Consider the following 20691-nt stretch of genomic DNA (forward strand, 5'->3'; position numbering starts at 1 on the left):
CGGTGTTCCCATCCTGATGTCCCTGTGGCTGTGTGCTTCCAGGGCTGTTGTGGTTGGCACACCTGGAGAAAGGCGAGTCCCCAAGGCAGGTCAGAGCAAAGCACTTGCTGCGGAAAGGGAAATTAATTATGGGCACTTTGCTGCACTCCAAGTGGCTGCGAAGGCTGATGTTTCTCCTGTTGGCCCATAAACTAATTGTAACGGCAAAACCTCAACAAAAGCCAGGCTCTTAAATGCTTTCTTAATTAATAATTCTCAATAATCACTTGACGTCAATGACCAATTAAAACTTTGGAGAAGGGAAGTTGTTGTTAAGTGCCCGGTACCTTTGCTCCTCAGTGGCTGCAGCTCTGATGAATCCTGCAGAAAAGCACCGGGAGGGCCAAGCCCGATGTTTTTAAAGGAAAACATTAAGCAGGAAAAACGTGAATATTCACGTGTGTCCACAGGGACAAGAGCAGGGAAGCTGAGCAGTCACTTGGCTCTGCTGCTCCCTGCTGAGCAGCCAGCAAGGGCTGGCAATGCAGGCACCCAGAGGGTGGCACCAGGGGTGCCCCTTTCCTGCCCCTCTGGTGTGCTGAGCCCCCAGGGGCAGCACAAGTGGAAGGGCATCGTTTCAGGGAGTCCATATTGCAGGGACCTTTAAGGTCCTGCCGAATGTCCTGTCCCATGGTGGGTCCTTGATTTGTCATGTGCCTCCTTCTCCTCCTTCTCTTTCTGCTCCTCCTTCCCACAGCTTGTCTGAGGTCAGCATCTCCCAGCTCGGCCCTGCCAGGCCCGAAAGCATCAGCAGCTGGATTTTATTGGGTGGGAGTTGAGTGGTCCCCAATCCATCTACGGCTAAGTGGAGCCTCTGGAAAGCTGCCATTCATCTCCCTGCAGTGCTGGTGGCTGCAGCGCAGTGCTGGGAGGGTTAATGTCCTCCTCCTTCTCCTCCTCCTCCTCCTTCTCTCGGCTTCACTGCCATCTTAAAACTGCTGGAGCCAGGGCTGTGCACTCCCTGCTCCCACTCCTTTTACAGTATGGGCTGGCTGGCCAGGGAGCCCGGCCTGCTCCTGCATCCATCCAACTCTTTTCCTTCTTTGGACGTGCCCTGCTCGGGCTGCCCGGGCACTGCCTCCCCCCACGGGCCCCGTGCCCCTCGCCAGGGGCGATGCCCAGGGCCAGGGGCTGCCATGGCTGGGCTCAGCAGTGCCAGGGTGAGATTTTTGCCCATGTTTCTCCAGGACAGCACTGGGTGTCTGCCAGGGTGGATGCCAGCGGCTCTCAGGCACTGAGTGGGCACTTTATACCTGCAAATCCCTTGGCAGGCACTGGGAAATCCTCCCGTGGGAAAGGTGGGAGAGGGTCAGAGCTGGCAGCCAAAGGAGGGTGAGGAGCATGGCAGAGGGGAGCTCTGTGGCACAGTGTCCCGTCCACGATGGGCACAGGCTGCTCCCAGCAGGGCAGCAGCACTCCTGCAGCAAGGAACAGCAGTGCAGCCCTGCAGTGCAGGGAGCACAGGGGGCAGAGCCTCAGGCAGGCAGGCTCTGCTCCCCACTGAGCTCCTGCCCTGCCTCTCACCCCTCACAGCTGGCCTGGGGGTCCCTGGGGTCCCGGGGGTGTTGCTGGTGGCCGTGGGAGAGTTGCTGAGCCTGTGCTGATGGCCAGGCACAGCCCCAGCCCCGTGTGTGTCGGGACAGCAGCAGCACGCGCTGCTGCCTCTGTACCCCAGTGTGGCCTCTTACCCAAATACCAGCCACTGCCCAAGGGTTTGTGCCCCTCCTGACCCGGGGGAAAGCGGGGGAAAGGCCTCTGGGGCCGAGGGGGAGGCAGAAACAGTGTCCCTGTGTCCCCTCTGTGCTGCTTCAGCACATGTCAGCACAGGGAGCAGGAGGAGGTCACCCAGGGACCACATCTGGGCATTTTTTGGGTTGCACAGTCCGTGCATAGGATGGTGCCTGAAAAAGGAATGAGGAGAAAAGGGGAGCAGCCCCAAAAGGCACAGGGAGGTCTTTGGTGCTGTGCTCCCCGTGTGTCAGTGGCAGGAGCAGTGGGAACACTGAGGGGCCAAGGACTGTCATTCCAAGTGGCTTTTCCATGAGCCCCGTGCCTGTCCTGCCTGTCCCTGTATGGGGACAGCAGCCTGAGGTGTGACATCCCTCGTGTCCCCAATGTCCCTGCAGCCACCAGGCTCAGGGCAGGGACTGTCACCTCTGTCCCTGCTGGGGGATGCTCCTGGGGCTGTGTCCCCCCCTCCAGTGCCCAGCTGTGACAGGGTGGGTGCAGCACGAGTGCCAGGCAGGTTCCCAGTCCCCTCCCGAGCAGCTGGCACAGCGGGCACCAGGCTGCCTCTGCTGCTGCCACCACTGCATCCCATTGTCCCCAGGGAGGATGAGGCAGCCCCAGCAGAGCCCACAGCTTGGGAGACCCTTCAGAGATCCCAGCAGCAGTGTGGGGGCAGGACTGGTGCTGCTGTGGGTCCAGCAGGGATGATGAATGTCTTAACCATCTCCGGGTTAAGCATGCCAGCCTCCTGCTTGGATGGATGCAGCAGGATGGGATGGATGCAGCAGGATGGATGCAGCAGGATGGGATGGAACAGGATGGATACAGGAGCATGGAATGGCAGCAGGATGGATGGAGCAGGATGGGATGGAGCAGGGTGGATGGAGCAGGATGGATACAGAAGCATGGGATGGCGGCAGGATGGATGCAGCAGGATGGATGCAGCAGGATGGGATGGATGCAGCAGGATGGGATGGATGCAGCAGGATGGATGGAACAGGATGGGATGGATGCAGCAGGATGGGATGGATGCAGCAGGATGGGATGGATGCAGCAGGATGGGATGGATGCAGCAGGATGGGATGCCTGGAGTTCTGTCCTGCTTGGCCCCATCTCAATGGCACTTGGTGCCAGCAGTGGGGGGATGGCTGCTGTGAGTCCCAGCAGGGCCACAGCCCAGCCTGGCTCCCTGGCCATCCCTCCTTTCACCCCTTTGTCCCAGATGTGCTGCTGGAGGCACGCAGAACTCCTGCCAAAGGATGGGTGGCTTTCCTGTGGCTTCCCTGCCACCAGAGCCCGGGGATGGCTCCTCACCCAAGGCAGCCACGGTGCCAGTGCTCAGCCTGGCTGCACTCGCTGTCTCCCTGGCACTGCAGGCAGGGCATTGTCTGCCAAGCACCGGGGTCACACCAGGATTTGTCTGTGCTGCACATGCCAGAGGAGAGGAGGTGGAGGCACCCATGGCTCCCTGCCCCTCCTGCCTCTGCTCCAGCTGTGGCTGGCTTGCTTGAGGAAGATCCCTGATTTTGGCAGTGGGGCAGCCACAGGAAAGCCTCCCATCCTTTGGCAGAAACCTGGGTACCCTCACCAGGAGCAGGGGACCCCCTTCCCAGCCAGGCAGGACTGCTCATGCCAGCACATGTAAACCCTTGTGGGATGCAGGGTGGGGGATTTGGACTCAGTCTCATCTCTCAGGAGACACCCAGGGAAAATGTTTGTGCATTATTTTATGCTTTGCAGCCAGTGTGAGCCTGTGGCTGTGTCCAGGCAGCCCCAGCCATGGGTGAGGGGAGCATCAGTGCAGCCCCTGGCTCCTCTCACACCAAAGGCAGCAGCTGCAGGATAATAAATGAGCAGTCTAAATTTAGCCCCTGTGTCTGGAGCAGCGTCACGGCGTTGCCAGAGGATTTTACCATTCACCACAGGCAGGTTTCCCTGCTCCTCCTGCTCCATGCCACCTCTGCAGAACAGCTCATCAAAGACATCCAGCTGGAAAAGCACCCTGAACAGAAAAACTGATACCTGCCCAAAATGTCAGCGCCCACCGAGGGATGACAGAGCAGAGCATTCCAGGGAGCCCTGGAAGGAGCTGGCCTGGGGCCCCTTTCCTTTGGCAAAGGCTTTATTTTGTTGCACAGAATTTTGTAGTAAAGAAAACGGGGATGGAGCCATCCCTTGTGCCACCCCAGCCCCGTGTCACCCGTGTCCCAGGCAGGACAGCTGTCACCCATGGAGCTGCTGGCCCCTGTGGTCCCTGGATCCCCCAGGAGCAGCTGGGCTGGGCAGGGGGCAGTTCTGATGGAGCTGGGGGTGCCTGGGAATCCGTGTTGAAATTCCAGCAGAGCTGGAGTGCTGTGCACAGAGCCCTGTGCTTTCCTGGCAGCCCAGAGTGCCAGGCTGCACTGCCTTGGGAATGAGGATTTGCACGAGGATTCCTGGTGCTCGCATGTGGGATTTTCCCCGTGTGTTGCAATGTCAGAGGGTGCTGGGAACAGATGCTGTCCACTGCTGGCTCCTCCTGGCCTGGGGAGGGTTTCTCCAGGCAAAGACAACACTGAGCCCTTGCCATGAGGCGTGAGTGTGGCAGGGACAGCTGGTGACAGGAATGTGACCGGCTCTGCCCAGGCCTTCCTTTGTGGACCTTTTCCCTGCACCCTTCCTTCCACAGAAAGTTTTTTCTTGCGTTTCTGCACTTCCCAGGGATGGGAAATGGCAAGGTGAGCACAGTGCTGGGTAAAACTCACCAGCACTGGGGCTGACAGCCCCTTCCCCTGCCTGCACAGCCCCCCATCCCTGCTCCCAGCTGGGCACCGTGGGCGTGGGGCTGCCCCTGGATCCCTGGCAGTGCCCAGGGCCAGGCTGGATGGAGCTTGGAGCACCCTGGGCTGTGGAAGGTGGAACAAAACCTTTCAGGTTCCCTCCCAGCGCAAAGCATTCCCTGGTTCTGTGCAGGTTCACAGCCTTCCCTGTGCCTGCCCGTGGTGCCAGCTGTGCCCTGGCAGTGCAGGACACCTGAGGGCACCCCAAGGACACCCCACTGGCAGGGCTGGCTCACAGCTGAGCTGGGGGAGAGCAGCACTTGGTGCTGGGGGTCAGTGAGCCCCTGCCTGCCCCCCACATCCCGGGGCACCCCAGAGCCCCTCGCCCAGAGCAGCGTGGGGACAGAGGCACCCACGGAGCTTGGGCAGCTGCCCGGGGCCCTGGCAGCCGTTTGGGAGGAGGAGGAGGAGGAGGAGGAAGGCACCTGACTGCCAGGCAGGAGTCCAACTAGTTGAAACAGCTCCTGTTGTGGTTTGCATAACCCAGCGTGGCTCGGCCAGCTCTGGGTACACGCGGCGCCACCTGCTCACCAGGCTGGCACTGGGGCTGGCTGGGCAGGCTGAGGGGCTGCCTGGCCGGTGCCCACCATGCCCACCGTGCCCTCTGTGCCCTGCTGCCGGGCTGGCAGGGGCAGGGCTGGCAGTTCTCCTCCAGTGCAGCCCCAGCTGTGGGGCTGTGGCCCAGCAATGTCCCCTCGGTGCCACAGCGAGCGCAGCCCTGTCCCGCTGCCCTGCCTCCCCGCAGGACCCTCCAGGGTGACCCTGCAGGCTCTGCCAAGGGCTCCTGGCCACGTCCCCACATGGCAGCCCCTGCCAGGGGGGCAGCAGAGGCACGGGGATGGATAAGAGCGGGTGGATAAGAGCGAGGCAGGGCTGGAGCTGGAGCTGCTCTCGTCTCACATGACTGGGGAGCTGCTGCCAGGCTCTGGGGCCATGCAGAGTGCATGAAGGTGGCACACCAAGCCAGCCCTGGGCAGCCTTAACCCCTGCCAGCCCTGCACGGGGTTCAGACCAGCTGGCATGTGGCACTGCCAGGCTGGAGGTGCCTTCCCCTGGCTCTGATGGTGCCAGCCCAGGGGTGGCTGCTGGCTCAGAGCAGTTCCTGTCGCAGCCAGAGCTCAGGGCTGGCTTTCAGGCCAGCCTGCCCTGGGGTCTCTGGCTTTCTGCTGATCCCGGGATTAGCTGGGGTCAGAAACAGGGGGGACAAGGCTTGGGGGCAGGCAAGCTCAGGCCAGGGTGGCACAGCACGTGGAGCAATTAAAGGATCTGGTTTAGTGTAAGAACCTGAGCTTGTGGGCTTCACCCCAACTGGTTTGGGAAGAGAGAAGGGGCTCCCAACTGGTTTGGGAAGAGCAGAGGGGCCCCCAACTGGTTTGGGAAGAGAGAAGGGGCTCCCAACTGGTTTGGGAAGAGAAAAGGGGCTCCCAACTGGTTTGGGAAGAGCAGAGGGGCCCCCAATTGGTTTGGGAGGAGCAGAGGGGCCCCAGCTGCTGCCGCAGGGAGCAGCCAGACCCCTCCTCTCATGCCATGTTGGAGCCTGCCTGGGGTTTTGGGGAGGGGAAAGGTGTGGTCCCTCACAGGAGAGAATTTGGAATAGAACAAAGCTCTGTGGATGTGGGTTTGCGCGTGCTCCTGAAGGAGCTTCTTGCCCTCATAGAGGTTTTCTATCTGGAGATCTTGGAGCTGTTTCTTTCCAGGGTGAGTCAGTTGTTTGCAGAGTAGGAAGCCCGAGGAAAGCAGGTTGGCAGCAGCAGCTCCAGGCTCCCAGAACTGCTTCCTGCAGAGCCAAAAAGCAGGGGCAGAGCCCAGCCCTGGGGCACTGGCCTGGCAGTGTAGGTGCAGACCCGGACACAGCAAAGCCTTGAGCAGCCCCAGGAAATGCCCAGAGCAAACAGGCTGTGCTCTGCGTGCCCAGCCTGCCCCGAGCTGCTGCTCAGGGCTCTCAGCTCCACATCCACCTGGGAGGTGTCCCTGCATCCCCAGACCTGCTGGGACCTGCTCTCCTCCCACCTTTCCCACAGAACTGGGGTGGTGTCCACACTGAGAATCACTTCATGCCAGGGGCTCCTGGTGCCCACCTGGAAAATACCAGCTGGCAGCACTGCCCCTCCCCAGCAGCTTTCTGGGCACAGAGGGGTCAGAGCAGAGGCACGAGGTGACCACAAGGTGACCATGAGGTGACCACAAGGTGACCACACTGGGTGGTGACAGTCCCCTCTGGCCAGGGCACCTGCAGAAAATGGGCAATCATTTATTTGGTGTAACAGGATGGGGGAGCAGAGGGAGCCCCTGATTCAGGAGCAGAAGAGGCGGGGACTCAGCTCTTGCTGTGCCCAGGTGATGGGGACAGGGAGGTGCAGGGTGCCAGCTTTGTGCAGGGCACAAGCAGGAGCTGGCATGGGCAGTGCAGCAGTGAGGGGTGGCCAGCAGTGCCCACCCACCCACCTGGCACGGCTGGGGCTTCCAGCTGCACTGGGCACACCTGGGCAGGCTGGGCAGGGGCTAAGGACAGATCTGGGTGGTTGGAGGGTAAGGACAGATCTGGGTGGTTGGAGGGTAAGGACAGATCTGGGTGGTTTGGGGGGTAAGGACAGATCTGGGTGTTTTTTCCCCTTTCACAGGGGTTTGCATCCTCATGCATCCAGCTGAAAACTCCATTTTCACATGGGAGCTGGGCACAGAGGGGGCTCCCACAGCCCCCCTGGCAGCAGGGCCAGCTCAGCCCATGTCCAGCAGCAGCAGGGCTCTGGAGGGTCCCACTGAGGGTTTGTGCTGGCTCCTGAGCCCCAGCAGGGCAGGGCTGTGCCTGGGCTGCCTGGGAGGTCAGGCTAATGCAGGAAGATCCTCCTTGTGCCTTCTTAACCCCGGCTTGAACCCTCCCCGTCTCCTGCCTCCGCCTCATTAGCACTAAGAGGCTGCTGGTGGCACCAGCAGTGCCAGCCCACGGTGCCTTCCATGGCAGGGGCACCTGAGCCCCCCCAGGAGCAGCAGGAGCTGGGCTTGCCCTGCCAGGAGGGGACACCTTGTGCAGGCAGTCCCTGCTGCTCAGCAGAGCCCCAGCCAGCTCTGAAAGGGCTGCTGTGCCCTGGGGAGGTGAAGGCTGTGCTGCAGGTGATGGGGACAGCGCTGGCAGCGGGTGACAGCGGGCAGGGGGTGACAGCGGGCTGGGGGTGACAGCGGGCAGGGGGTGACAGCGGGCAGGGGGTGACAGTGGGCAGGGGGTGACAGTGGGCAGGGGGTGACAGCGGGCTGGGGGTGACAGCGGGCTGAGGGTGACAGCGGGCAGGGGGTGACAGCGGGCTGGGGGTGACAGCAGGCTGAGGGTGACAGTGGGCTGAGGGTGACAGCGGGCTGGGGGTGACAGCGGGCTGAGGGTGACAGTGGGCAGGGGGTGACAGCGGGCAGGGGGTGACAGCAGGCTGAGGGTGACAGCGGGCAGGGGGTGACAGTGGGCTGAGGGTGACAGCGGGCAGGGGGTGACAGCGGGCTGAGGGTGACAGCGGGCTGAGGGTGACAGCGGGCTGGGGGTGACAGCAGGCTGAGGGTGACAGCAGGCTGAGGGTGACAGCAGGCTGAGGGTGACAGCGGGCAGGGGGTGACAGCGGGCAGGGGGTGACAGCAGGCTGAGGGTGACAGCGGGCAGCAGGTGACAGGTTCTCCCCAGCTCCTTGTCAGCTGTGAAAGGGGCAGGACTGGGCCCAGTGTGACACGGTGTGACCTCAGCTCTGTCACACGGGGTGACACCAGGATGTGCTGGCAATGCCAGCCCTTGCCCAGCTGGGCAGGGAGGCTGAGGCACTGCAGGGATTCCCAGGCTGTGGCTGCTGGAATGCCAAGGGCAGCTCTGGCAGCCTGGGAGATGCCAAGGCCGTGCCTGTGGGTGGGGAGCACGGCCGTGGCTGGCCTGGGTGGCACCAGGCAGTGATGTGCCCATGGGCAGGGGCTCTGCCTGCCCCTGGGTGCCACCACAGCTCTGTGTGGCAGTGGAGGGACAGCCGGTGCCTCCCTCTGGGGTTTGCTCTTGGAGCTGCCAGTGCCAGGGTGAGCAGTGCCCTGGAGCTGGGCTGGGGTTAGGTGTGCCAGGCTGTGCCATGGCGGCATGGATGTTTGCAGCCTGGGCACAGAGGGTCTGGTGGAGCCCTGTCAGCCTCTGAGCTGGGCACCCAACCTCCCCAGGGCAGGGCAGGGCTGCTCCTGCTCGCTGGGGTCCCTGTGCCCACGTCAGTCACGAGGCTGCTGGCTGCAGGGACATCAGAAGAGGAAGCTCTGAAAATAATCACCCCCTCATGTTTTCCTTGCAAAGGGGGCAGTTGCCATCGAGGGGAATTCTTGTGACCAGCAGAGCTGGCTAACAGTCAGCTCCTCGGTGAGTCAGGCGTGTCCCCATCATGGCACAGCCAGGCCCCTGTGCTGCCAGCCTGGCCCCAGGGCTGCACAGCCTCTCCTGCCCCTCAGTGCTGTGGGAGTGGGAGCCATCCCAGCAATTTCAGTGTCTCAGTGCTCTGCTGGCCTCAGCCACGGTCCCCACTGCTCCCAGTCCCACTGGGATCCCCTCAGGGCTGCAGGGCTTGTGCCACCTCCTGCCCTGTCCTTGTCCCACACAGGCTGGAGGGCACCTCACAGAAGGAGGAGAGGGGTGCTGGGGGAGCCCTGCCTGCTCCTGCTCCTTCTCCTTCTCTCCTTCTCCTTCTCCTTCTCCTTCTCCTTCTCCTTCTCTCCTTCTCCTTCTCCTTCTCCTTCTCCTTCTCCTTCTCCTTCTCCTTCTCCTTCTCCTTCTCCTTCTCCTTCTCCTTCTCCTGCTCCTTCTCCTTCTCCTGCTCCTGCCCCTGCCCCTGTTCTTGCTCCTGCTCCTTCCCTGCCTGTCCCACAGCCAGGGGCTCCCCCTGGCAGGGCTGGCAGCTCATGTCCCATTTCAGTCCCCTCTGTGCTCTGTGCCCAGCCCGTGTCGTTGCTGCTGCCTTTGCTTTGGGGAGATAAAAAGGAATTTCCTAGAAAACCCCAGCAGAGTTCAGCCCTGCCTGGCTCATGCCATCGAGGGGTGGCAGGGAGCCGGTGCCAGGGACAGGCTGGCAGCAGCCACTGGCACAGGTGTGTTTGGTGTGGATGGGGTTTGCCAGGCTGGCTGCAGCCAGCGCTGCAGGGTGAAGCTGTCCCAGTTCTGAGCACGCTGAGGGTGCCCAGTGTGCTGGCACTGCCTGGGCAGCCCTGGCAGCCCACAGGGACACACACAGGGCTCTTTCCATTAGGTGGTGTTGAGAGAGGAGGTGTTCCTCGGGAACAGCCTGTTCTGCTCTGTCTGCTCCTTGCACGGGCACCACCTGCCCTTGCCTTGTGCCTGGCACCACTGGGGCTGCTTTGGGGTCTGTGGGGGCTGCTTTGGGGTCTGTGGGGCTGCTTTGGGATCTGTGGGGGCTGCATTGGGGTCTGTGGGGCTGCTTTGGGGTCTGTGGGGGCTGCATTGGGGTCTGTGGGGCTGCATTGGGGTCTGTGGGGGCTGCATTGGGGACTGTGGGGCTGTTTTGGGATCTGTGGGGCTGCATTGGGGACTGTGGGGGCTGCATTGGGGTCTGTGGGGCTGCATTGGGGTCTGTGGGGCTGCTTTGGGGTCTGTGGGGGCTGCAGGGGCTCCCTGGTGGGTGCTGCAGCCCTGGGCTGGTCCTGGAGCTCAGGCAGAACCAAAGTGGACTCTGTAATCTGGAGCCTGAAGAAATGAGCTGAGTGTGTGTGCACATGCAGCTCTGTAACCTGTGCTACACTTTGCTGTGCCCTTCTTCCTAAAGCAGACACACCTTTGTTTGAAGTATTCCAGCAGAATGTTGTTTATCCAGGGCATTATTACCAGTATCTCAGGCTCCTTTCTTCTGTCCTGTGACTCAAGGACAGTTTAGTGCAATTTCTTCCATCTTTCCTGCATATCAAAGTTATCCTGGCAAGTTCATGTTTATTGTTTGTGGTTAATGTTTAATATTTCCCATTACTGGCATCTCTTGGTTGATCTTAATTACACCTTCCAATGTAAGACAAAAGTCAAGGAGTGAGACTGTGCTCAGCCTGGGGCTCAGAGCCTGGCACTGGGCACCCCTTTTTCCCACCCAGCACCCTCTTTTTCCACTCAGCACCCCCTTTTCCCACCCAGCACATCTCAGGCTGTGTTGGGAGTGCAGCTGCTCCACGTGTGCCACTGAATCACAGAATTATTTCAGTTGGAAAAGACTTCTGAGGCCACCAGGTCCAACCTTTGGGTCGAAGCTCTGAGTGCAGGCTGCGCTGGCACAGCGTGGGCAGCTCCCACGTGCTGCACCCACAGGCAGAACTTGGTTTGGAGTGCCTCAGGAGGAAGAAGGAGCTGCTGTTTGCTCAGCCCAGGTTTTAAATGAGGTTTTGCCGCTTGCTGGCTGGGCTGAATCGTTAAAACGGATTAGCAGAAAGTTAAAAAAGTAATTAAAAATTAACAGGGGGCAGAGGGCAGCGTGCCTGGCAGGACAGAGAGGTGTCCCTGCTCTGTGCAGCCCGGGAGGTTCCTGTGGGCCTTGCCCCAAGCCTGGGCAGGGGGTGAGGGCCCTGTGCTCCCTGTGGGTGCAGGCAGGGTCCCCTCACCTCCAGGGACCTTCATGGGGGCTCTCAGGCTATAAATATGGGGGTGTCAGGGGGTGACAGGCACAACCCGACACCGCCTCTCCCTCATTCACAGTGACATTTTGTCAAATGCCACTGGGCAGGGGGGTTGCTTATCTGCTGGCACACACTCTGGTGACCTTCACAGCTCTGGCCAGGTGCCTCCTTGCTGTATTTACACTTATTTATAGCTGTCTCCTCCGTTCCCACCTCTGCCCTCCTCCCTGCTGCTGGAGCCAGGCTGTCCCCACTCATCCCTCATCCCTTTGGGCTGGCCACAGCAGCCAGTGCCACACCACCCAGTGCCACACCATCCAGTGCCACAGCAGCCAGTGCCACACCAGCCAGTGCCACAGCAGCCAGCCCAGTGGCACAGCAGCCGGTGTCACAGCAGCCAGCCAGTGCCAACCCCTGGTGCCAGCCCGTCCCAGGGACACGCTGCTGTCTCCCTGCAGGGCTGTAATCCCCGTTTGAAGCAGTCTGTGATTACGGATTGCCCTGATAAGCCCAGACAACGCTGCAAAACCTCTGCCCGAGGATTTTCTTTCCTTTTCCGAGTCCCGGTGAGGGTGAGGAGGGAGAAGCTGCCCTGTGGCCGAGGCAGGGCTGATGGGAGCAGCTCTGGGTGTTCTCAGCAGTTGTCCCTGCTGCTGCTGTGCTGCCAGCCCGACTCTGCTGGCTGCTCTGGGGCAGTGCCTGCAGCACGAGGGGATGGAGATTTATCCCTCAATGCCCTGGGCAGGCTCCTGGCTCTGCAGGGAGGAGCCGAGCCACTGTTTGCTCCCTGTGAGGGGTGGGCTCTGCTGTCCCTGCTGCTGTTGTCCCTGCTGCTTCCCTCGGCCCCTCCGAGGTGCTGCCCCTTTCCCGCCCTGTTCCCATGGCACGTGGGTGACAGGGCACCCCAGGGCACCCAGGGCACCCCAGGGCAGGATGAGGCTGCTGAAGGTGCTGCCCATGCTCAGCAGCTCTTCAGAGGCTGCCCCTGAGCAGGCTGAGTGAGCACCAGCCCCGTGTGCCATCCCCCGTGCCCACGGCCACGCCGCGGTTCTTGGCCACGACTTCAAGGGCTGGGACCCAGGGCTTGTGCAGATAAGGGCGATTTCTGGCAGGGCTGGAGTGAGACAGGAGAGCACCTGCAGGTCTGTGTGTCACGGTCACTGCGCTGTCCCAGCTCCTGAGCAGCTCACAGAGCACACAATGAGCTCAGCCCTTGCCTGCCCTGCTCAGCTGCTGTTCCCTGGCTGCTCCTGCTCTCCCTGGGCTCGTGGGTGCAGCTGACCCCAGGCAGCCTCTCCAGTCCTGCTGACTGCAGGGGATTTGTTTGGGGAGCCCAGGTTGACACTGAAAAAGAGGAAAACATTTCCTGTCTCCTTAATCCAGTGTTTGAATTAGAGCTGGGCTCAGGGAGGAGTCTCGTGTGTCCTCAGAGATAAAACCTCACGTGCCAGAGTTCACACTGCTCAAAACAGGACTGAAAGGGACAGGTCCCACCTGCTTTCCCCAGCGTGGCAGAGCCAGCACTGAGCTGGGACATCCTGGGACGTGGCTCCAGCCCAGGACATGTCCCCACAGCTTCTGGGTCCACCAGAGACAGTGGCCTGCATTGAGGGGAGGCAGGGAGATGGATCTAACCCTGTGCCAGCTCCTCATGCTGCCACTGCCCTGGCAAGGACAGACTGGGGACATGGCAAAGGGACAGCAGTGGGAGCACATTGCAGCCCCAGAGCAGCCAGGAGCCAGAGGATGCTGACCATGGGCACCCAGGAGCCAGAGGATGCTGACCATGGGCACCCAGGAGCCAGAGGATGCTGACCATGGGCACCCAGGAGCCAGAGGATGCTGACCCAAAGCAGCCAGGAGCCAGAGGATGCTGACCCAGGAGTCAGAGGAGCTCTCCCCTCTGGAGCAGGGGCTGCTCAGGCATGGCACAGCTCTCTGGTGGCTGCTCAGGCATGGCACAGCTCTCTGGTGGCAGCCTTGCTGCTCACAGCCAGGTGTCTGGGCTGGAGGATGCCTCCCAGGCTCTGAGCATGTCTCCATGGGTGTTTGCTGGCTGCACACCAAGAACCCATGGCTGATCTTCCTACAAAGTCCCGAGTAAAATTAGAACAAAAGTTCACTCCTCTCCCAAGGCAGCAGGAAGTGCAGAGGGTGGGAAAGGGACAGTGAGAGCAGATGAGGTCCCGTGCCCACAGGCAGTGTCCCCATTGCTGCTGCCACCCCCGAGCTGGGCAGGGGCTGCCCCTTCCCCAGAGGGGCTCAGCCGTGGGCTGGGAGCGCTGGGTTCCCTCTGCAGCCCAGGCCCGTGGTGCCAGGGCTGGGTCAGTGGCACTGCCCAGCAGAGGGGACTGGCTGGGGGCTGGGGTGCCCATCCAGGTGACCCCACCAAGCAAAGGCTGTCCCCATGTTTGTCAAGGAGGAGAGGAGGAGGCTCCACACACACAGAGCTGAGGTTTGGGCATTCCTGACCCGTGGGAGGCAGGAGGATTGGAGCATCCCCAGCGTGGCAGTGACAGTGGCAGTGACAGTGACAGTGGCAGTGGCAGTGGCAGTGACAGTGACAGTGGCAGGGCAGTGGCAGTGACAGTGGCAGTGACAGTGGCAGGGCAGTGGCAGTGGCAGTGGCAGTGACAGTGGCAGGGCAGTGGCAGTGACAGTGGCAGGGCAGTGACAGTGGCAGTGACAGTGGCAGTGGCAGTGGCAGTGGCAGTGACAGTGGCAGGGCAGTGACAGTGACAGTGGCAGGGCAGTGACAGTGACAGTGGCAGGGCAGTGACAGTGGCAGTGACAGTGGCAGGGCAGTGACAGTGGCAGGGCAGTGACAGTGACAGTGACAGTGGCAGTGACAGTGGCAGTGGCAGTGACAGTGGCAGTGACAGTGACAGTGGCAGTGACAGTGGCAGTGGCAGTGGCAGTGACAGTGGCAGGGCAGTGACAGTGGCAGTGACAGTGGCAGGGCAGTGACAGTGACAGTGACAGTGACAGTGGCAGGGCAGTGGCAGTGGCAGGGCAGTGACAGTGACAGTGGCAGTGACAGTGACAGTGGCAGTGACAGTGGCAGTGGCAGGGCAGTGACAGTGGCAGTGGCAGTGACAGTGGCAGTGACAGTGGCAGTGGCAGTGGCAGGACAGTGGCAGTGACAGTGGCAGTGGCAGTGACAGTGGCAGTGACAGTGACAGTGACAGTGGCAGTGACAGTGGCAGTGACAGTGGCAGTGACAGTGGCAGGGCAGTGACAGTGACAGTGGCAGTGACAGTGGCAGGGCAGTGGCAGTGGCAGTGGCAGTGACAGTGGCAGGGCAGTGGCAGTGACAGTGGCAGTGACAGTGGCAGGGCAGTGGCAGTGACAGTGGCAGGACAGTGACACTGGCAGGGCAGTGGCAGTGGCAGTGACAGTGACAGTGGCAGTGGCAGTGACAGTGGCAGGACAGTGGCAGGGCAGTGGCAGTGACAGTGACAGTGGCAGTGACAGTGACAGTGGCAGTGGCAGTGACAGTGGCAGGACAGTGGCAGGGCAGTGGCAGTGACAGTGACAGTGGCAGTGACAGTGACAGTGGCAGTGGCAGTGACAGTGGCAGGACAGTGGCAGGGCAGTCCTGCCCCCAGTGCCCAGAGAGGGCAGCTCAGCAGCCTGGCATTGCAGGGGTTTATTTTTACCCAGCCCTGTTGCCAATGGGGACATGTCACATCTGTGGAGTTGATCAAAAGACATCCCGAGCACTGGTGTCAGCTGCTCCTTGTGATCTCAGCACCAGGATCTTTTCCCTTGTGGCATATCAAAAGGAGCAGGAGAATTTGGCTGCTCTGCTATTTTTAATTGCACGCACACACGCGCACACAGACACACGTATAGCTGTGGATGTATGGCTTGGCTAAAAATAAAAACCTGTGCCTGTGTTCCCATGGGAAGCTTTGGGGAGAGGGGGGAGACAAAGTTGTCACAAGATTTTTTCTGGAGCAGGCACCAGGGCAGGGACAGGAAGGCAGGCACGAGCCACAGCAGGTAAGGGACACATCAGAAAGGCCACAGGACACCTGATCCCAGAGCAGAGGGACCGCTCGAGGGGGAAGGCAGCATCTGTGTCCCCCAGGGCTGCCCGTGGGGACTCCTGACCTGCTGCATACTCTGACACCTGGCAACAGAGGGTTTTGCAGGGCAGGTTAGAAAACCCCCATCCCTGGGGAGGCAGTGAGGAGTTTGTGCTCCCAGAGCCCTCAGGGGTGCCCGACACTCTTTGTGGCACCACATCTGTGTTGTCTACCTGGTACGCAGCCCTGCAGCAAAGAGGTGAAGGGAGGGAGCTGGGAGAGAGTGGAGGCAGCTCCCAGAACTTTGTGTGGGGCAGCCCCAGCTGCTCCCTGCATCCACGGCAGCCCCTGCATCCCCTGCATCCACTGCAGCCCCTGCATCCACGGCAGCCCCTGCATCCACGGCAGCCCCTGCATCCACTGCAGCCCCTGCATCCACTGCAGCCCCTGCATCCACTGCAGCGCCTGCATCCACGGCAGCCCCTGGGCATGGCTGGGGCGTGGGGCATGGCACTGCTCACCTTCAGGCCATAAAACCACGCTCTCTGCCCTTGCTGTGCCCACCGAGGTGCTCTCCCTGTTTCCCACCTCCCGTGGGATGGGGCAGGGTGGGAAGCAGGTGGGAAATGCAGGAGGGGAGCGAGTGTGTGCAGGGGAGTGTCCTTTGGAGTGTCCTGGATGTGGTGGGGAGCGTGGCAGACAGGCTCCTCAGCCTGGGGGAACACAGCCAGTAATCCCAGATTATCCCAATTTGAAAAACAAAAAACGAGAAGAGAAAGAGAGAAAAGCTGTCTTTCCCATTCCCGCAGCTGGGTTTGAAATCCCCTTTCCTTCCCACTGAGGGATGGAGCAGACCCTTCCAGGGTGCTCCAGGAGGAGGGGCCCCCACGCTCCCCCGCAGCCTCTCTCACATGCTCAGATGTTTGCCTGCTCCAAAATCCATTTGCTCTGTAAATAAACTTGCTTCCCTCGCTGCCAGAAGCCTCCCCTTGGGCAGGCGGTGCTGGGAGGAGCCTCTCCAGACCTTTCCCTGTGCTTTACCCTGACACTGAGGCAGAACCAGGCACGGTGCAGGTGCCAGGGCAGGCACTGGGTGCTGGTGCCAGCCCCAGCCCCCTCTGGGGTTTCGTGGCTGGAACCCAAGTGGGGCGGGTGCCAGCTCCTTTCTGTGGTTAAATGGAGATTTTTAGTTCACATCGCCCCGAGTGCTCTCAGACGTCCATTCATTTCCAGACTGTCCTCACCCTGCAGGGAGCAGGGAGCAGCTCTGGTGGGCTGGGTGGTGCTTTGGGATCCTGAGTGCTCCAGGGCTCTTGGGGGGACAGGGTGAGCAGCAGGTGTGGGGCTGGCCCTGTGTGCTGCTGTCCCAGGTGTCCCGTGCTGATCCCCAGGCCACCACTGGATGTCACTTTTAGGGCACCAAGGGCAGGAATTGCCCCTACCACGGCTGTGCTGTGCCCTGACCATCTGCTCACTGGGAAGGGATGAGGCTCTCCCCAAGCAGTTCCAGCTGTGCCACAGCTGGGACACCAGCGGGGTTGTGGTGGAGCTGTGGGGCTGCTCCAGTGATCAGTGCCAGGCTGAGTGGGTGAAAAGGTGCCCAGCACACCCTGCCAGTGCCTGGAGCTGTATGGGAAGAGGGGCTGGAGCAGGGCTGGGAGCACCAAGGGTGTATCTCTGGGTGACGGGGTGATGCTGCTGTCCTCAGTGCCTGCTCCCCTGGTCTCAGTTGTTTCTCTGCTCTCCTGTGTGCAGTATGAGGTGTCTGGAGAGGAGCACCTCTACTCTGACTTCCCCGAGATCGATCTGTCCCAGCTGGACGCCGGCGACCTGGACTCTGCTGGCTGCTTCAGCGAGCTGCACTGGGACAGGGAGCACTCGGAGACCGACTCCAGCCAGTACAGCACCGACGACTCCGAGCTCTTCCAGGTACCCCCTCCATCACCCCTGGGTGCAGGCAGGGGCACAGGGAGCCTGGGAGCAGGGAACACAGAGCTCCCCAGGTACCCCAGGATGGAGACAGGAGGAGAAGGAGCCTGGGAGCAGGGAACACAGAGCTCTCCCATGTACCCCAGGATGGAGGCACAGGGAAAGGGAGGCTGGGAGAAGGGAACACACAGGACTATTAATATCTCCTCCCCAGCTGATTAGTGCTCCATTAATTTGTGCACCAGCTCTAAATGGGGCGAGCGGAGTAAGGCTAATGAGGAGGAGGAGGAGGAGGCTGCTGAGGCAGCCCTCCTGTGCTGGATTATTCACTGGAATCGCAGCCGGGGTGCAGCGTGTCCTGTTCCATTCCTGGAATGCCAGGGCGGCAGTGCGGGGGTCTCAGCACTGGAAAGTTCCTTCCCAGGAGCTTAGAGCAGCCCCTTCACCCCGTTCCTTTAGGATCCAGCCCCTTCACCCTGTTCCTTTAGGAATCAGCCCCTTCACCCTGTTCCTTTAGGATCCAGCCCCTTCACCCTGTTCCTTTAGGAATCAGCCCCTTCACCCTGTTACCTCACAGCAACCAGCCCCTTGCTCTGTTCTCCCAGCTCTGGCAGCCCCTCTGTCCCTGGGGTCCCTGTGTTCCTCTCCTCAGCCCTGGGCTAGGATGGATCTGTGGCTGTGTCAGCACGGTGCAGAGCTGGGACCGGGGATGCTCCTGGGGGGCAGGAGATGCTCCTGGGCATAGGGGATGCTCCTGGGGCAGGGGATGCTCCTGGGGCAGGAGATGCTCCTGGGGCAGGGGATGCTCTGGGGCAGGGGATGCTCCTGGGGCAGGGGATGCTCCTGGGCATAGGGGATGCTCCTGGGGCAGGAGATGCTCCTGGGGCAGGGGATGTTCTTGGGGCAGGGGATGTTCCTGGGGCAGGGATGTTCTTGGGGCAGGGGATGTTCCTGGGGCAGGGGATGTTCCTGGGGCAGGAGATGCTCTTGGGGCAGGGGATGCTCTGGGGCAGGGGATGCTCCTGGGGCAGGGGATGCTCCTGGGCATAGGGGATGCTCCTGGGGCAGGGGATGCTCTGGGGCAGGGGATGTTCTTGGGGCAGGGGATGTTCCTGGGCACAGGCAGGACTGCTCCATGTCCCTCTGCTCCTGTCTCATCTCCTGGAGCTGTAAGGACAGGGCAGGGCTGTCTGACAGCACAGCCAGGCTGGAAGCAGGGAGATGCAGAGGGGACTGGGCACAGAGCAGGCTGGGCAGCCCCTCACCCTGCCCAAGCTCGTGCCATGCCCTGCATGTGCCTGTCCCTGGGGCTGGGGTCTCTGTGCCCTCCTGACCTTTACCCCCTTGCACAAGGAGGTTGTGACCCCCTGGTACCAGCTAATCACCAACCCTGGGTCACATTTTGGGAGGAGGAAGATTTCTATTTAAACAAGGAGATGAAAAAAAAAGGCTCAATATTTTCTAACCTGCCCATGAAATAACAACCCTCTGGCTTTTGTGCTGGGCTGATACTGTGCTTGAAAATGGTCCAGTCCAGCTGAGGGACCTTCATCACGAGATGCATATTTTCCGTGAACTTCCTGGGGAAAAGATAAACAGAAAAGAAATGCAAAAGCCAGGCTGATGAGGAGCAGTGGAGTATGATGAAATGTATCCCACTGAACTTGTATGCACAGCGATCTCGTGCCAATAACAGGAGGAAAAGCAACTGGGCCAAAAATGGAGCATCCTGCTGCCTTTCCCTGGAGCCTGCTCTAGTAACTGCGAGCAAGGTTAGGGCATGGAACAAAAGATGTTTAATTTTCAAACAAGAGGAGAGAAGCGCAGGAGGCTGTGTGCAGGCAGCAGTCCTGCCTGTGAGCCTCACTTTACCCCCGTGCTAATTTTATCCCTGATGGTAGCCTGCCTCTCCCTGGACATGGTTTACATTCAGATTGTCATGGAGGAGGACCAAAAAGAAGGAGCTGCTGGCTCACTCCAGCCGTTCCTCAGCTTTGCATTCTCTCCTGGGCTTCAGCGCTGTATTGCCAGACTGGAAGGAGCTCGTGGGGCTGGGTGGGACTGGGAGGGCACTGGGAAGGCTGGAGGTGCATCAGCAAAGCCAAAGCACAGTGAAAGGAGGGACCCAAGCCAGGCTGGAGCAGTGGGCAAGGGGGAGGCAGAGCAGCTCCTGTCCAGGAATGAGATGGGCCTTGCACTACAGCTCCCCTGACGCAGTTTTGGGTGAACAGCATGATCTGGGGGTGCTGATGGGAGACTGGGGAGTGGCTGGGGCTGTGCTCTGGACAGGATCTCTCACAGAGCCCTGGGTGCAGCAGTGCAGGAGGGCTGAGAGCCCCTGAGCAGCTGGAGGTGCCTGTGTTTGGGAGTTCTCAGTGAACACAAAACTCAGCGTGGTTCTTGTCACAAGCTGTGGCATCAGGCCAGTGGTGCAGCTTCCCCTGTGCCCTCCTGGGAGGCTGTGCCCTCTTGTCCACTGGGCAGCCCTGGCTGAGCTGACAGCTCTTGGCACTTGTAGAGTCAGGAGGATTTGGGCCAGGAGCTTTTTCCTGACAGATCCTTCATCTGCTGCTGTTTGCCTCGTGGTGGGGTGGAGGGGCTGTGGGGAGAGAAGATGCTCTGGTTCATTCTTTTCCTGGTGGGCTGCGGGTGGACAGACTGACACTGCTTTTCCAGGTCTCACAGTGGGGTCACTAGGCAGTGTGGGAGCTGGTGTGGCTCTGCTGGTCCCTGTCCCCATCCAGCATCCTGGGGACCCTCTGCTCAGCCTAACCCCTGCTTTTCTTCTGTGCTGCTCCTTTCAGATAATAGACAGCGAGAACGAAGCGCTGCTGGCAGCCCTGACCGAGACTCTGGATGATATTCAGGGAGATGACATGGGCCTGGCTGCCTTCAGAACTATGGAAGAGGGGGACACGCTCAGCCCTGCCACCACCTCACCTGCCCCCTCCCCCAAACCCACCGCCCCGGTCACGGGGGGCCCCCCGGCCCCCGAGGGTGATGAGCTGTCTCTAGTAAGAACCCACTTCCTACTGTTTAAGGTGGATTTGGATGAGCCCCAGATAAGCCGGCTGCATGGGTATGATAGGAAGCCAAGGTCTGAATTTTTTCATTCTAGGCTTAAAACTCTCTTTAACCGTCAATACCAAAGCATATACTTGTATTGTATACGTATACATGTTCTGCATCATTGCTGTCACCTCCATCACCATCCTCACGGGAACCAGCTGTGTGTATACAAACCTATCTCTGGGCGGGGTGGGGGCGGGTGCCAGAGGGCTGGGGGCTGCTTTGGCACACCCACACCTGCTTTTAGCCCCCCTGCAGGTGTGGGGCTGCCCGGGGCTCTCCCTGGTTCATCCCAGCCCCATGCCCATGGGCAGTGGTGGCTTTTCCCCCGGCTCTGCCCTGGGCTGAGCTGCCTGTTGTCACAAGCTGAGTGTCAGCCCCTGCGCTCGGCTGTCAGTGGGAGGGTTTGACCCTCCCTGTGCCTTCCACCGGAGCCCCTCAGGGGCTGTGTGGCCTCCAGTCCC

The 20691-nt window shown here is 60.8% G+C and overlaps 1 protein-coding gene across 1 annotated transcript in view; it reads left to right on the forward strand.

Moving 5' to 3' along the window:
• The window catches only part of PPARGC1B (PPARG coactivator 1 beta), a 44114-nt gene that overhangs the window by 14067 nt on the left and 9356 nt on the right, over positions 1-20691 (forward strand). The window contains exons 2-3 of the mRNA XM_059483948.1: positions 16985-17158; positions 19963-20172. Of these exons, the coding sequence (XP_059339931.1) occupies positions 16985-17158; positions 19963-20172 (384 nt within the window). The remainder of the gene's footprint in view (positions 1-16984; positions 17159-19962; positions 20173-20691) is intronic.

The sequence above is a fragment of the Ammospiza nelsoni genome, chromosome 16 (assembly GCF_027579445.1).
Source record: "Ammospiza nelsoni isolate bAmmNel1 chromosome 16, bAmmNel1.pri, whole genome shotgun sequence".
NCBI classification, from domain to species: Eukaryota; Metazoa; Chordata; class Aves; order Passeriformes; family Passerellidae; genus Ammospiza; species Ammospiza nelsoni.